Genomic DNA, 17,526 nt, shown 5'->3' on the forward strand with positions numbered 1-17,526 from the left:
GACAGGGGAGGTCACTGATGGGCATTCAGATGTTATAATCAAAATTAATTGCACCATTACCAGTCACTTACCCTGCCAGCACAAGCACATGTGTGGGTGAGACAGCTGAAAAAAAAGGTCAATAATTTCCACGCACAACTAGGGATGCTCCCAGAATCCCAACGCTTTACAGCCCTTGTCTGATGAGGGATAAGCAGGCAATGTGCCCCTTCCTGTCCAGGTTGTGGCAGGAATCCCTTCAAGTAGGTCAGCCAGCTGCAGGGCATCTCAAATGATCTGCAGGAAACATCTTTAATATCACCTCCAGAGCAGAGAGCTAGCCAGAAGACAGCCCACTGCACTGCAGCAGTGGGTCCATGAGACATTACCACTCTAAGCCTGATCAAAACCCCTACAGTCAAGTACAGCCACACTCTGGCTATAAGCTAAACATGTTGACAGGACAACACTAAGGTGGTGAGGTACTGTAATGGGTTGCCCAGGGAGGTTGTGAATGCTCCATCCCTGACAGTGTTCAAGGCCAGGTTGGATGAAGCCTTGGGTGATATGGTTTAGTGTGAGGTGTCTCTGCCCATGGCAGGGGGGTTGGAACTGTATGATCTTAAGGTCCTTTCCAACCCTAACTATTCTATGATTCTATGAAATATGAAACCACTATATGAAATCAGATACTACACATACTCTCAAAATCAGCGAAGCCTCAGCATGAAGCAGGATGCTGGCCATGGGCAGCACTATATGCTTGACCTCATTTAACAAAAAATGTCTATGTGTGTGCCTACGTTTCAATAGGATTATTTTGCACTGTCAAGTCATCTAGTAACACAGAGTCCAGTCAGCTAACACACAATCATTACTTGTTTAGTCAATACATTATGTGCTTTTGGCAAAGACCTCAGGATAACATAATTAAGTCAGACACAGCAGCACAAAAATGCAGGGTTTATTTTCAGATGTTTCATAATACTAACATATGGACATCTTCACATGAGATGTCACTGTAGCATTTGCAAAGTTAAATTTTGAACAAAAGTCAGGGTGATAAATTCTGACAAAGTTACTAGGCTTTGAGATGAGAGACTCTCATTTTACTGTAGAGGATAGTTATGTGGAGATAACCATTCTGAGGTATTGCTTCATACTGGAAGTCTAAGAAAGCAACAAGCCAGCCACAGGCTCCCAGGTTTGCAGTGTGCTCCTCCAGATGCACTAGATCTCAATGAATAATGAAATTTAGAATTGCTACTTCAAAAAAATGCTCTAAGTTGAATCTTTTCTTGAAGAAAGAAGACAGAAGTCCTCCTGCACAAGTTCTGATATTTTGAAATATCATTAATTTTTTTATAATAACAGATCAAAAGTACAGTTAAGTATATTTATCTGCTCATATTAGTTCTTAATTACTCTAATCTCCTTACTCAGATCGATGCTTTATTGTGATGTGTAAGAATTCAAGGAATCCATATGTGCTATAGGACCAGATAGAAAATATAAAAAAACCCTATTTTAAAAACATAACACTAGAAATGCAAGGGAGTTGGAACAGTGTCAGGACGTTACTAATAAGGCTACATGAGAAAATACTGAAGTACAAAATACTGCAGTTTATTAATGTTTCAGTGAGATTGCTTAGTATAGGTCAATGCTGTTAGTCCCCTGATATCAAAATTATTATCAATTAAAATACGGCATATCCTAATGCTTTAAAAAAATGCAGTACATTTCATTAATGCTTATAAAATCAAGAGCCAGAAATATGACCATTAAATAAATCCTATGACAAATTCTAATATTTTAAACTAATTAATCCAGTCATTCACTGTTTCTATGTTCCCGTTTACCTTGGATGCTCAAGGTACAAATGACACTTTGACAGACATCTGGCAATTTTTTTCAACATGAAGCAGTGTAATTAGAGATGAAGACACATTTTCCTATTAGCAGACTACTGTTTCACATAAAGCCAGGTACAGAAAGATTTCCATATTTCCTTTGGTTTGTGACAGTTTACTGACTTGTTTGGTTTCTGTGCTTCAACAGTTTTGATATAATTCTGTTAAATGACCTACAGAACTGTGGATTAGAACTTTATTTTCATTTTATCTAAATATAAATCCAAGATGTTTAAGAAAGCTAACTATAAGGTAGCACGAATTCCATAAAACTGCTGAATATCATCACACAGGATACATTTGCTACACAGAATAAAAAAAGAGAATGTTTGCCATTCTTTTTTTAATATTAATGGGAAGCTGTTGTTCTGTGACTTAGATACTAGGAAATGTAAATCCTGTCTCTCCTGAGTAGAAAGGACATGCTGTACCTCTGACCCAGCTCCTATATAGCAGGGCAGTATTTATCAGCAGAAGTGCCCCAAAATTTTATTTAGAAACCTATTATGTTGAATGCCTGTAGTTAGTTCATGTGTATCTTTAACAAACAAGCAAGCAAATAAAAAAAAAACAAAACCCCACTGCAGACAGTGTTAGTTACAATAGCGTGAAAGAAAAGGAAATTAAAGCAAGATTTACACAACTCACTTGAAGAATAATGATCACTGAATTTCACTATACAGAGTGTACAGTGCTATTTTTTTAAATTAAATTTATGTTACTTTTTTTTTACAAATGTATGTGGAAAAGTACATTTTTGACACTGCTTTAACAGGAAGGACTAGATTTGACAACTACATTTTATAAAGACATAAATAAATATGGCAAATGAGGATTATCCCTGACTGGTTTGACCTGAGGAACAATCCACAATTGTGAAGAAAAGTAAGTGTACAGAGGAAAAAATTAAAGCCTAAAGATACAAGCATCAGAAAAAAAAACAATATGTTTCTGCAATAACAGGGATTAGATTGACTATCAGCATCTGGAAACAGCAAGAGAGTATCTTACACAGTAAAAAAGCCATCACAAATTATCTCTCTCCTTCAAAATAACAAAGCAGACAAAGACAAGCTCTTTTCAGACTTCTGTGTATATAGAATTTTAACATAGGAGATACAAATTGGTTAAGATACTGCTAATAGCACGAACAAGAAACAGTACTTCACTTATCACTTACTACAAGTTTCTACAGAAAAAAAATCAAACACCCAGATTTTGCTGTATTCAAATCATATACACATCTGGCAGTCCAAAAGTTACTTGTCTTGGATTTAATTTAAGCACCTTCATTACACAGTGTCCTTTACTACAAAACAGCCAAACATACATTCATGACCCTAAAACTATCCTTATAATTAGCATATTTTAAAGCATTATGTCAGACAGGTGCATCCAAAGTTTTATCTTTTAAGATACATGGTCTGCATTAGTTACAGTAAACAGTGCTTGCATTACTGTCCACACATAATGCAACAACTTGGTTTACAGGTCATTTATTTAAATGCTTGAAGTTTTACAAAATACTTTAGGGGGAAAAATTAAAAAAAAAAAAGAAAAAAGAGGAAATTTGCACTTCAGTTTCTCATTCTTGAAACTTGCTACTTCTTGAGATAACTATGCTCTCACTCCTCTGCCCTGCAAAGGAACTGCTGAGCTTCATTGATTTTATCCCCATCAGCCCAAGGCCTGAATGTACATCACTGTAATCACACGTCTACAGTGTGACTTCTGATGATCCTCAAGTTCTCCGCTTACAGCTGTTTAAGCCTCACAACACCCCTGTGAGGTAGGTACAGTAATATCCCCAATTTATAGAACCAAGACTTTTGTGTGTGTGGCAAAATCATATGTTGTGTTCACTGACTGATCAGAGCAGCTTCTAACCCTGAACCCTTCAAGAAAACAGTGCTTATGTTCAGGTACTTCAGGGAGCTAGATGTCTGCACTGGCATGCTCCTTCAGGCCTGGTGTGGATAAGGTTAAAGCAAAGTGCTAGGCAGATTGCTGCTCTGCCACCTCAGGCAGGTTGTCTTGGAGTGTTTGTACAGGTGGCTGGACTGGCTGAACCGCTTGCCACACTTGAGGCAGGCATAAGGCTTTTCTCCTGTGTGCACACGGATGTGTTTCTTGCAGTCTGTCAAGGTCAAAAACGTCTTGCAGCAGATCTTGCATGCATACTTGCGTGCACCTTCTACAACCAAGACGTTATGCTCCGATAAAGCCTTCTTGCATTTTGAAAGGACATCTGCAGATGCCCGTGTCAGCTGTGGTGGACCAGGTTGCGATGGATGCCCGTTTTCAAAAGAAGTGGTCCCATTCATGATCAGCTGGGAACTGGATGAGTTATCTTGCATCTGGGAGCTCCTGACGGAGGTCACTACAGGCATTTTGGGGGCTATGCGTCGGTAGCCAGGAAAGCTGTTAGCTCCACCTCTTACTGAGCCCATCATTGCCCTTGACAGGGAGTGCAAGCCTAAGCCTGACCGTGGAAAATCCATGCCAAACTGTTCTGCTGCACGGTACCCAGAAGTCTGTACACAGGGGAGACCCATCATATCCTGCATTGGTCTAACAAAATGAGAATCTGCGGGCTCACTAAATGGATTCTCGACATGAGAGACAGTGGCAGATGAATGGCCAACAGCAGGCCCTGACTCTGGACTCATTAGGTAAGAGGCATCACTGTCCATTCTGCAGTCACTGGTGGTATTTGGAATATTGTCATCGCTGTTTTGATTGGCACTGAAGCCACCACTTCTACTTTTATTTAGAAAATTTGAGATACTGAAGGTAGACTTGTGTTCCAGGTTATTTGATACCTCCATGATATGGATGTCTCCCACCCTATCAGTAGTGGATTGTGGGTCAGAAAAGCTACGATCACTGCTCTCAGGACTCAGTTCTATCTTCTCCGCACTCACTACTCCTCCTTCCACTTCAACAGACTCGCTCCCCTCCGCTTGGGAAGTGACATCACTCACCTCATCTTGAGGCTCCGGGGAACTCAAGGGCTCAGACTTCACCACCACCCTCATGTGCTCTTTTTCATTCAGGCTGACCTCTGGATTCTCACATGGGAAGTTGTTCTTCTCAGAAGCAGCCTCCTGGTCAAAGCTGGTTTCCACTTGTGTTGCCTGGGATGCCATAGACATCTGTGAAATGTTTCCTCCACTGTTGTCAGACTGGCTGGGCACTTGGGCATCTTCCTGAGTACTGAAAGACTGATCAAACAAAATAGTATTATCCTCCTGGTTATCAGCAACAGCATCAGCCTTAGAGTTGTCCACAATCTTCAGTGAATCTGGTGAGAAGAAGTCTTCCCGTGAATGAACTACTGACTGCCTGCTTTCTGTAGTCACATCAGAAACAGACTCATCCATGGTAGGCCTAATGCGCTGCCTGGCCCGATCTTCAGAAGACTGTTTACGTTTGTGGAGACGACGGATAGGGAAAGTAGTGCGCTGTTCAATGTTACTTCTCATAGAGGAACTCATAGTATTTGATTGTTCCTCTGTGCTCTGAGTAGAATTTAAGGCAGAGCTCACAATGCTTAGTCCAAGCTGCTGCAGCATGAAAGACTTCTGCATGCGTGCATTTTGCTCTTGAACTCTATCATTTGGCGGAGACATTGGCAGTGTCCTGGTAGTAAGGTAGTGCTTGCATGCTTTAACAACAGAATTCAAATGTAAGTGAGAAGCTGCCAGCAAGACATCCATAACATTGCTCTCCCCAAGCATTAGTGTGGAAGTATACATCATGTCTATCAGAGCAGCAAAAGCTTCTGCTGTCACCACTTCACTGTCCAGCTGAATCATATTCATAGTCTGATCTCCTTCTGCTACAGTAAACAGAGCTCGGAAATGTGTGCTACATGCTGCCAAAACAGAGCGATGGGCTTTGAAATGCCTATTTCCCACCACAATGACACAGTCACAAAGCTGGCCATGAAGCCTCTGGTAGTTGAGCTGCTGAAAGATTTGCTCAAAATGTCCCGGAAAATCCATGATGCTGTAAAACAGAACAGAAGAAACTATAATATTAAAAATAGTTGAAGTCCTATTCAGACCTCAGTCAAACTGAGCTTAACAATGCAAGATGGCAGCTGAAACACAGATGAACAACAACTGATCTTAATTTACCACTGCCACATTGGTACTGCATCAAAGTTGGCAATCTTGCAGGGGCAGACCAGGAATAAGAATATACAGGTTCTGCCATGGAGCTGACCTAGAATAACAGCCACCTCAGTATCAGATATGTCATGGGCAGCTCTGCTGGAAACTGCATAACACAGGTCATTTCACCTCCATTAGCTCCTGTCCAAACTAAAACACACTCTTCAGTGAAACATTTAATTCTGGTTCTTAAAAAAAATCTGAGTAACCTACTGCAGCCTTTGATAACCTCCTGCTGAAAAGTCTGAACTTTAATTCTCATCTCATTTAATCCAGCTTCACCTTCTGCAAATGATTTTCTGCATAGTTTCTCAGATACTGTGCAGAACTGACATTCAGGTATCTGCTTTCAACATAGAAACACAGAAAAAAAGAGTTCATGGAAAAGAAGAGAGACACTTCTGCACCAGGACAAGTGGTCAGCTCTTATCTCAAGCTGCCATCTTTAGCTATCAGACATGTAATATGGTTCTGTTATTTAGTATAGTTTATCAGCTGGGATGCACTGAAAGTCCTCTGTTTTTCCTACAAAATAAATGAAATGGCAGTAGGATAGAAGAGTCTGACAACATTAAGAGACATCACCATGCTTGCTATTCCTTGCAACCCTTCTTGGTAAACAAGGAAGTTATAGAAAGCTTTTGACAAAATGATGGCCAACATGACAACTGGACAAACTCAGGGGTGTTTTCTTCTTAAACTTCCATTAACAGAACATAAGTCAAATCTTAGCAGACTCACATTAAGACTAAATAAGTGACTTCTGGTGATACTTTTTCTCATGGTGAGTCAACAAAATGTAAGATTTAGGAAACAGAAAGGTTGCACGTACAGGGCATACACACACATTTTTGTGTTCATATTTATTTTTCAATAGCAATACCACAGCTATCATGTGACATAAGATGATTGTAAATTAACTAAATAAAAAGTCACGCAGAAAGAATTATGCTTTCAAAATGGGATCAAATACGAGTGCACCTTTTTAGCAGTTCTGTCCTCAAATGCACACATTGTGAACAAAACTTACTTGCATTTGCATATATGCACAGTCTTAAGCTATGTGAGTAAACTGCATACAAAGCTTCCCATAGTCACATTTGACTCAAACTCTTTGCAGGTGTTTCACTTTACACATCGACTTTCTCAGAAGGTTGCTAAGCCGGGGCAGTGGCTGCTAGTATACATATTCATTCAGAGGAAAATGGGTCCAGCAATTATTGTTGATTGTTAATTACTTTGCAGTTTTGTTCACCTGGATGGACATAGGTTATTTACTTAGAAGGATCAGCAGAAAAAGCAAAATCTCAGAGCAACTCCTGAGATCACAGGCATGGAGCAGCAGCAGCACTTGTCCACAAAGACTCCCTCAGCCTGCAGAAGTACACAAACACCAGCAGCTCAAAGCTCTGTGCTCTCATTTACTGGAGGCAAAAGGCAGTAAGGAAGGCAGGACAGACCAGGGACTACCAGCTTCGAGACACACACTGCTGTAAGACTGTGCTAGTTAAGGGTCAGCAAGACAAGCAATGCGCTGAAGACCACTGGCGGATTTACACACTTAGGTGTATGTAAGCAGGTAGCTGTGGAATTAGCAGGATTTCCAGCAGCAACTTGGTTCCTACAAGGAAAGTACCTCTGCAATGCTCCTCAGCCTTGGATTATCACTACTAACATGTCAGGGGAAGGTGGAAAGGTTCTTGATCTTCTTTTATTAAAAATATCCCTCTTTTGAACTCATTTGGAAGTTATTCTGCCAGCAGCATGAGATTAGGTTTCTCAGTCACACCATCCACCGGCAGAACTGAACTAGCACAAGCTATATAATACATGCTGGTCCCAATGGTCAGCAAGGGGACAAACCTAGCCCCTCCCCCCTTTCCTATTAGTCCCACAGCTATAAACCATGTTGGACTTAAATATCAGTATTCTCAGTCAAAACTTGCCAGTGTGTCCAATAGCTACAGAAAGAGTGGGCAGAGAACCATGCCCTGCAACACCTTTTTCCTTAAATAACAAAGTTGTGTGTTGCCAGGAAAGGTGGCTACAGACAGCTGCCCTGCAGAAAAGACTTACAGATACTCTGTGGTTTTAAGGCTGCCTTGAGGCTACTATGGACACTAGTGTGTGGTGAACAGCTGCCATTTTCTGATTCCCAGGCTTATGAAACACATTAGGGGCAACCTGGACAAACAAAGGAACTTGCTCAAGTTTGCGGCTTTTGCGGTACTTGACTAACGTCACGCTATATAAAATTAATGGAATTGGTAGTATAGTAGGTGAAGAGATCTGAATTCGTGCCAGAAGAGGTGGCAAACTAACGTAAAACATAAAGACTAAAACCATTAGGTCACAAAAGATGTCACAGAATGGCCCCAGACTGCCTCAACTGTCAGGCTCTAGCTACTGCAAAAGTAGCTATTGTTCCCCATCTGAGAGGCAACTGGCATTCATCCACCTCCTCCGTCTGTAATGGGACACAACATATGTTTTGCAGGTCTTTGCTGGAAAAGGATTTCATGACATAGTCCACTGGACAAAGAACCTTTGCCCTCTCCAACAGATACAGGCTCACAAAGAACTTCAGTTTTACCTAAACACTGAAAAGCTGGAATTTCTGATGGCAAGTTATCTGCTGCCTTCAACTGTAATTGTTTCCTGAATATTTTAGAAAGAAGAAATAAATAAATGACACTTTATGTTTTCCAGCAATGGAGAGGGTCCAAGCTTACTAGTGGCATCAAAAATCCACTAACTTGGCAGCAATAAGGCTATGATGCCTGAAACAACACCATAACAGTATTTAATTAAGTACTGTGGTACAGTACTCCCTTATCACTATGAAGCTGTGCAATAAACCAGAAGAATTTGGGTTTGATACTTTATTTTTTAAATAATAGGAATGCAGATAATACCTGAGTTTATTTCCTTTTAACTACCAAAGCATATTTGACGGTAAAAATAACATTTTCAAACTAAAAAACATTAAACAGGACAAACTTTGTAATTGCACAGTTTTTATTTCTACACATTTCCTCTGAGAGAAGTGTAAGACAAGGGAAAGGGAGGAAGTAACTGGAGAAAGGAGGAACGAAAGAGCAGACCCTGAAACTCACTGATCTCCAGCAGCCAGACAAAAGGGAGATCAGGGAGCCTGCTGTGACAAGAGACACAAGTCCTGGCAAGAAATGTCTGGAATATGGCAGAGGCCAGGGCTGCTTCCCAAGTACTGCTGCTAACACTGCTGTCTGCCTCTGCTGCCCAGCACACGTGGTTAAACTTATGCCCTCCTTTGCTCCAGCAAGCACCATGCACAATCATCTGTCAGGAAAGATCCCATCCAGCCAGCCATCTCTGCAAAGTTGAGAGGGGACTGCCAAATAATTGTTCATTTATCTTCTTTTGCTCACCTCCAAGATGTGCCAGGTGTTATACCAGAGATAACAGTCTGTTCTTGATTTCATGGGACTAAAAGATCTGGGGGGAATTTTGAGAGGTGACTGGTTAGGCTGGTGGGTGCAACAGTTGCCAGAGTAACAAAGAAACTCTTGCTCCTTTTAGAGTACCATCACTAAGCATCAGTGTGCTCCTGGGGGCCTAGATGCTGGCTGACCTTTTTTTTCACCTTGCTCCCCAGTCAAGACTGACAGCTCCAAGGAATAGTTGTGTGGCTATATGCAGGGCTCATCTACACAGCGTACAATGCTACAGCCTACTTGGCAGACGCCCTGGAAAACACCAGACACAGACCACACGAGGAGAGGCAAGGGATCTCCTTTCCTTCTGCACTAGAACTGTTTTAACCCTAGTTTTAACTACAGTGACTTTTAGCACCACCACCTACAAGGACAGCTAAGACAGGAATACTTTGCTGTGCCCCATCTGCAACCAAGAATTAAATCATTCCACTTGCACCTTCACTGCAGAAAGCACAGGCCCAGTACAGACTGCTCCAGCTTCAAGGGTCACTAGAAGCAAGCTCTTCACAAGCACTCAAGCAGTTCCCAGTCTGTGTACTGCTTTATGCCATTTTAGGAAACACACAGTAGAAGACAAAATACTTGAGAGCTCATGCATTGCCCTTATCAAGCCAATCCTAGAGGGTGGCATTCTTCAGAAGGCTGTATAATAATGTATTTCAACCAATGCACAGAGAAGGCTGGAGGTGTAAAATACCAAGCAACATGAGGACAGGATTTCACATCAGTAAAAACACTGAGAGGGACTCCAGAAAGGAAGACAGGCTACAGGGATGGTCCAAGGTATTTCTGTAGTTTAACTGCATTATGTGAAGGAGTATTTCTTTGGTTCTTACCCTGCTGGTTTCATCTCATAGACCTTAGTCCAGGGACAGGCATAAGGTTTGTATTGCGGTCTGCATGTATACAAGTCCCCAGGCCACAGCCAGTAGACTGTCACAGGTACACAGAAACAATCTGGTAGATACAGGTGTTGTCACACCCAGAGCTGCCCTTACAGACCCTGTAACAGATGGGAACCTAACTGAGAGTCCATTCCCTCTCACGATCATGAGAAGCATTAATGAAGGAGGTTTTTACAAAGTGTATTTGACAAAGTATATATATTTTTATCCATTATGACTGTTTGTTGGAAAGAGGCAAGAAAACATGCATGCATCTGTTCTATGACCACCACATTTGGCCATGCCAGAGGGCCTGGCCAATGTTCTTGGTGTGGACAACAGTGAGAAGGTGAGAAACTGCATGGCCTCACAAGTAAAAAAATTACAGATCTAGCATAAAGCCAGCTGTGTTTCTGAGAAAAAAAGCAGGCCTCTGAAACCTCACCTATAGATGGACTCACTGTGTGGGAGTTTTCCAAGTTACCTGAGACTCCCAACATCACCTGTAGCGGGGCTTCCCAGCTTGAAGTATGGGCATAGATGATGATTTGGTGGCAATTGGCAATGTATTTCTTCTTAATCTCTCTTCTCTCTATGCAGTAATGATTCGATGCATTGCTAATTTTCCTCTGTGCTCTACATACATAGAGATATCTCTGGATTGCTTTATTGTGCTTGTTTACTGTATACATAGATATATACCTGATTCACATTAGCATGCTTATTCACTTTAGTGTGCTTGTTTAGTAAACTGTGCATGTTATATGGCTACCATGTGATTGTTTTGAGTACACTGCTCGTTCGCAAAACAGACCCACAACCCCCCTTGCTCCCCAGCCACTTCACCCGCTCATCCAGTTTGATCTCTGCTGGCTATTAGACACTTGCATACCCACACTGGCTTCAGTCAATGACCCATGGACACAGTGACCCTCTGCCCTGTAGCTGCATTCACAGTAACCACAGATCCCTCACACAGGAGAGACAGGAAGGAACTCAGTGAGGAGCAGGATAGATGGCACTGATCACATGCGGGGCATGGTCAGGCAAGCTTACTGACCAGCCAACTGCCTACACGATTAGCCCTTTTCATCCTTTCTGTATTTCCATACTTGTTCCTCTTTAAATCTCCTGAACTACCCCTTTGCCCCACTTTTGGTTTCTCATGTAAACATCCCATAGTAAGTCCCATGGGACTTTCAGTTTTTCCTGCAGCCCCTGTATCTCTGCAGTGGGCAGCAACCCCTTTAGTATGACAGGACACGGGGCAGATGCTCTGCTGGACTGCCCTAGCAGGGGCCTGGATAGAGTACTCCTTTCTTGGTGCTCTTGATTTAGGTTCCCCACTGTGCCCCTATACTCCTCTAGGCCTGCAGAGATGAGCTTGTGATGGGCTAGCTGCAGGGATGGCCTTGGGAGCAGCTCTGCAGGGTAGCATTTAGGCTATTGCCTTTCCAAGCTGCCTTAGGGCTGTGCAGAGGAGCTTTGATCATGTTACTGGACATTCATGGTGTCACACAGTATAATATTTCTCATATATGTGGTATATGTGGATGAATATATGGCGTAAATTTCTTAAACTAAGCTTTCCATACTATGAAAGCATCGGGACTAAAAATACCTAATTGGGAAGATGATACACAAGTGTTCTGAAATTCTAGGGGAAAATACCTACAGTTCACAGTTACACAGCCTGTTTAGTCATTTCTCATTAGCTATTAACCTCAGAGTCTGTCAACTCCAACCAAATTTAACAAAGGTTAGATTAGATACTGAATTTCCGTATTTTCTGTTGGTGCCTGGTTACAGAAGCAGCCAAATTTATAAGGATGACTTTTCATATTCTCTTAAACACCACAGAACACCCAAACCCAGGCAGCTGATCAGTTTGAACACACAGCTACCAATAAAACACTCATGCAGCCATCTGCCCAGCCAGGAAACACAAGAGACAGCTGGTAACACAACCATGTAGCATGACAAGGGACACTAGATCTTTCCATGGAAAATCAGATTTTATTAGCACGTATTTCTACTTCTTCTAACAGTAATAATTTCTTCATACAGTTTCTTTCTATTCTTTGTATGATCAGCATTGAGAATACTTTGTAGACTTACAGCCCTTTTTTCCAGCAAATCATTCTGTTCTAATACTTAAGCAGCAAGCTGGAAGAAGGCAAGTATTTAAGTACACCTGAACTAAAACTGCTGCAGAATCCAAACCTTTCCTTTCACTTCTAAAAAAAAAAAAAAAAAGGGAAAAAGTTAAGGTTAACTCACTATAAAATAGTGTGAAAAATAACAACTCCAAATAATGATCTAGTTACAATTTTATTACTATGTCCAGTACTACAGGACACAGTTTGGATTACACTATAATCCTAAACCACTGTTAAGAAGTCAAACACATGCAGTCAAACATATAAAAAACTTAAATGCAACCTCAAGTTTCCCCTAAAGAAGCTTTTAAAAGTTTGCAAAGTAATTGATTTTGTGTTACTAAACCAACAAAAGCTGCCTCAACTATATGATTAGTTAGAGTGGTAACAGAAGAAATCTCGCATACAAATACACGAATGAAAACTTCAGACTAGGTACTTGGTTTTTCTTTATCAGGTAAGTGAAGGACAATTTATTACTTGCATCTCAAACCCCATTCCCAACAATCTGTATTTAAATGCTGTCAGTATTCTAGGTACCAAGCTTGCAGGAATTCCTGGCATACAGCCAAAACTTGAGAGCATGCCAACATAACTGCTTTCCCCTTAGCTTAAATGACATTTTACAAAACATTACAATGCACTTGTACTGTGCTTAAGCAACATGCTTAAAAAAATAGATGTTATTTTAGAAAATGCTTTTTACTATCAGTTAGGTTTTTAATAAGTCAGCAGGACAGTGGGAGCACAGAGGCAAGAAGAAATGGAAGTCTTCACTTTGACATCTTTGGCAAATTTTGTCACTTCAAAACATGGATGGTATGCATTTTGAGCTCTGAGAGTGTTTTCAATCTGAACATATGGTGAAATTTTAGTTAACAGTTGTTAAAACAGTTTCTGTATCTGTGCCATACAACTACAGCAGACTCCAGTGTTACATCACTTTTGTGTACGTGACAATACAGTGAATGCCGAACATGAAAGGCATTCTGTGTGTGTCTGACAAGCACCTGCAACTACTGACTTTCATGACTTACAGTTGAGCTTACAGTGTCTTATTTGAGGTGCTTCCTTAGCCAAGTTTTATATATAGTTCTACTCACACAGTTTATCTCCCTGTTTATTGTCAAGGAAGATGAGTTACAACTTGTCTAAGAATCAGAAAGGATAAACTGCACTGCAAAAGCTGCTGCTGGTTACATCAGCCCTCCAGAGAAGAGATTAAAATACGGTTTAGTATTTTCTCATCATCTGAAAGGTACTGCAGATAAGTCTATCTCATGGCAACACCAAGTCATTAACAAACAGTAACAGCACAGTTTGCCAGGAGCAAAAAACATCTTTGAAAGAAGCAACAAAATGCTTCATAAAAATGGTTAATTTTTCCTAGACACTGAAGAGACAGTCATCTTTCTGTTTTCTGACATTTCTGCTCACTTCCTCCGAAACCTCTGATGCACCTCTTGGCTTCCAAAACCTGCAGTGCAGCTGATGGTTCAGAGGAAGACACACGTGAGACTGAAACGTGACACACATTTTGATGCACCATCTCAGCTTGTCACCAGGGGGGTTGTTTTCTTGTTGTAATTCCACTATTTAACACACCTACATTGCTGTATATTCTTAACTCACAGAACACTGTCCGCTTGTAGTTCTTGGCTAACCCCTTCACTGATTGAGCTTCAAGGTCAGTACCATAGCTTTCATAGGCATCAGTCTCCCTCAAGAGTTCACATATGCTTTTCTGGTCAACTTACAAAGGCACAGTGTTTCCTATGTATCAATAATAAACAGATGATGGTAATGGATTCTATTCTTGATCTTGGGAAGCTAAAAAACCTGTATCTGGATATAAGAAAATGGTTTCTCCCCAGAGCACAAAAAGTTTTATAGGCACTGCACAAGGAACACCTGAAGACAGGTGTTTGGGCACTACCACTATTTGACTTATTTAGAAAGGGAAAGGCAGAGAATGCTGCTACACAGAACTGGCAGTAAAGCCATTTAAAGGCATAGGAAGATAAGCTGCCATCATAAAGGATTGATTTGAACTCAGTTACATTATCAGTTCAAAAAAACTCTCTTGAGATTCATGGTACCATGGCAGTCTCTGTCACTGCCCTGGCTCTCTCACAACAATGTCCAGTGCTGCAAAGCAAACTTAGTTGCCAGATTCTCCTGCTTACCATCACCCCAGTTTATTAACCAAACAAGAAACACCTTGCAGAAACAAAGGTCTTCAGGCACAGATCCCAAAGGCAGCTCAGCACCAGTATGATGTGTTCTTGCTTAATATGGCAATAATTTCTAAATCTAGCTCTTCAACTTGACTATTTACCAGAGATTCAAGAATTTTAAACAACCCTGCTCAACAGCCTTCCTTGATGATTCCTTTGCCTAAGATTTTAATGCCAGTGAAACTAAAAGTTAACCGCATACACATGTACTTTTCCCAGAAAATGGTTTAGACTGAAGTAAGAAATATTAATCTGCCACCACCACAATGGATTAATTAGTATTATACATCTTTAGCCAATCAAGTAACTATATCCACATAACCAATTCAACAGATGACTGCTATATTTCAAATGAAAACTGTTGAGTTGTCTGCTCCTGATCTTCCCAAACTAGTTTCCAAAATTCATCTTCTAACATTGTCTTTTCATCCTCATGGATGCACTACACAGTTCTGTTTATTTTGGCATTGTGATGGGTTTATAAGACCCTCACCCAGCTGTTCTCTGACCCCCCTTCTTCAGCAAGATGCAGGAGAAATATGAAAAGCCTTGGGGGTTGAGATAAGGACAGGGAGATCATTCACCAATTACCATCTGAAACTCTCAACTTGGGGAAGATTAATTTATTGCCCATAAATAAGAATAGGATAAAAGAAAGAAAACCAAAACCACATCCCCCCCCACCCTTCTTCCCAGGCTCAACTTCACTCCCAATTCTTCTACCTCTTCCCCTCAAGCAGCATAGGGGAAAAAACAGTGGGGACAGTGGTGAGCTCACAACGCTGCATCTCTGCTGCTCCCTTCTCCTCACACTCTTTCACTGCTCCAGCATGGGTCTCTCCCACAAGGTGCAGTCCTTCAGGAGCATACGGCTCCAGTGCGGGTCCCCCATGGTCCACAGGTCCTGCCAGCAAACCTGCTTCAGCATGGGCTTCTGTCTCCATTGGGCCACAGGTCCAGTCAAGAGTCTGCTCCAGGACAGGCTCTCCATAGGCTGCAGCTTCCCTCAAGGCACTCCATCTGCTCCACTGTGGACCTTGATGATCTTCAGGTGGACAATATCCCTAACCATAGTCTTCAGCACCAGCTGCAGGGAATCTCTGCTCTGGCACCTGAAGTACCTCTTCCTCCTCCGTCTTCACTGACCATGGTGGCTGCAGGGCTGTTTTTCTCACTCCTCTCTCACAGCTGCTGTTGCCCAGTGTTTTCTAGCCTTTCTTACATAGGTTATTTGGCCAGCAGCAGGTCCATCTTGGAGCTGGCTGGAACAGGCTTTGTCCTGTATGGAGTAGCTTCTTGTGTTTTCTCACAGAATAAACTCCTGCAGCCTCTCAGCTACTAAAACCTTACTACAAAACCCAAAAGAGGCATGTACTAATTAAGAATTTGAAAGAACAGATTGTCCTAATCACGATTTGAAAGTCACAACATAGGGTTACAACTTACACAATCTGAATGCATTATGACTAAATTAACTAAATTTCTTCTTAATAATTTTTGAAAGGTGCAGGAAGCAGCTTTTGCTGGTCCAGGCAGTAACTTCCTTCTCTGTTCTGCACAGGACTACCTTTTTTTATAACATATGGGTTTACAGCAGAACCTAACACAGTTACCAGCTTGAATACTGCAGAGTTTCCCTTTCTTAGCACAACCATGAGGAAAACTGGCATCTACAGGTGTGCCATAGAGATAATAAATTCCAGAGAAGTGACTGGTGTGCACACAACTTTTGGACACCAGTAGTACACCTAACACCTCTTCACTAGTACGCTGTCCTCCACAAGCCGGGATGTGGTTCAATTATCAAACATCACTGCAGACTCAGCAAAAAGGCCCCCCAGACATTCCTTCTCAAATGCAGCATCTCAACTCAGCATAATCGCTGTGTATGTCGTGAGAAGGTCGAAGCCAAAAGCATTTCATGAAAACCCGAGGCAGAGGCCAAGCACCAGTTCCATTCCACCGGACTCTGGCTGAAGTAGCGCCCCACCACTGCATTCGCTGGTGTGACCCTGCAGACACCAGCCCGTGACTGAACTGGCCCGCGGACCTGAACAGCACATGGAAATCCCGTGAAAGGAACTGTGTCGCCGAGAGAAACGAAGCCAGCACCAGCCCGTGGAGCCAGCCTGCTGCCCTGGGGTGTCCTCTCAACACCAACAGGACCGCGTTCCCTGCCACCAGCTAAGCATCTACTGCTGCTGCCGCCCGCAGCTACCCATTCCGCAGCACCGGCGGCGTTCTGACCTCTTGCGCTCTCCCCCGGGGTGGCACCGGCGGCTGCTCTGTTCCACCAGCAGCGCACCACCCTCCCAGGCACCTCAGTCTACCGAGTGCTCCCAGCTGGCCTAGGAGTTCTGCCCGGGGTGGGAACAGGAGACGGGGGAGGGGCAGCCGCCTGTAGTAGGAGCGTTCTCCGGCCGCCCGCGTCACCCGCCCCTCACCCGCTGCCTGGCGCCGGCATCACGCGCCGGGCCCGAAACCGCCACCTCTCACCTGCGTTCCCCGCCCCCCCCGATGCCTCTGCTCTCCGGTCGGGAAGGGCCGCGGCGGAGCGCCCTGGGAGGCAGAAAGGACCGGGCAAGGCTGCTGCTGCTGCTATCGCCGCAGTCGTCGTCCCTGCCGCCCTGTGCCCCGCTCTCGCGGCTCCGCCCTCACGGGCCCTTCGCTACAGCGGCGGCGACGGCGGACGGAAGT

General features: G+C 42.7%; 1 protein-coding gene across 2 annotated transcripts; it reads right to left on the reverse strand.

The window, feature by feature from the left end:
- Nucleotides 1–1,584: 1,584 nt before the first annotated feature.
- On the reverse strand, nucleotides 1,585–17,492 carry ZBTB5 (zinc finger and BTB domain containing 5). 2 transcript variants are annotated; one of them, XM_005152317.3, is made up of 2 exons: nucleotides 17,326–17,492; nucleotides 1,585–5,903 (listed from the first exon to the last, which is right to left on the reverse strand). In XM_005152317.3, exon 2 carries the CDS (start codon nucleotides 5,897–5,899, stop codon nucleotides 3,875–3,877), a length of 2,025 nt encoding a protein of 674 aa, XP_005152374.1. In that variant the 5' UTR covers nucleotides 5,900–5,903; nucleotides 17,326–17,492; the 3' UTR covers nucleotides 1,585–3,874. The 2 variants fall into 2 exon arrangements, with proteins under 2 accessions (XP_005152374.1, XP_030907728.2); XM_031051868.2 differs by lacking the exon at nucleotides 17,326–17,492 and adding an exon at nucleotides 15,553–17,244.
- Nucleotides 17,493–17,526: the final 34 nt, after the last annotated feature.

This window comes from Melopsittacus undulatus, chromosome Z (genome assembly GCF_012275295.1).
Source record: "Melopsittacus undulatus isolate bMelUnd1 chromosome Z, bMelUnd1.mat.Z, whole genome shotgun sequence".
NCBI lineage: Eukaryota > Metazoa > Chordata > Aves > Psittaciformes > Psittaculidae > Melopsittacus > Melopsittacus undulatus.

What these genes read in the sequence shown, in the direction of transcription:
- ZBTB5 (XM_031051868.2), bottom strand. Translation starts at nt 15,773, where the DNA reads ATGGAGACAGAAGCCCATGCTGAAGCAGGTTTGCTGGCAGGACCTGTG. An exon ending in ATGCTGCTTGAGGGGAAGAG is followed by an intron (nt 5,904 to 15,552) that starts GTAGAAGAATTG and finishes TCTGTTTTACAG; the next exon opens with CATCATGGATTTTCCGGGAC.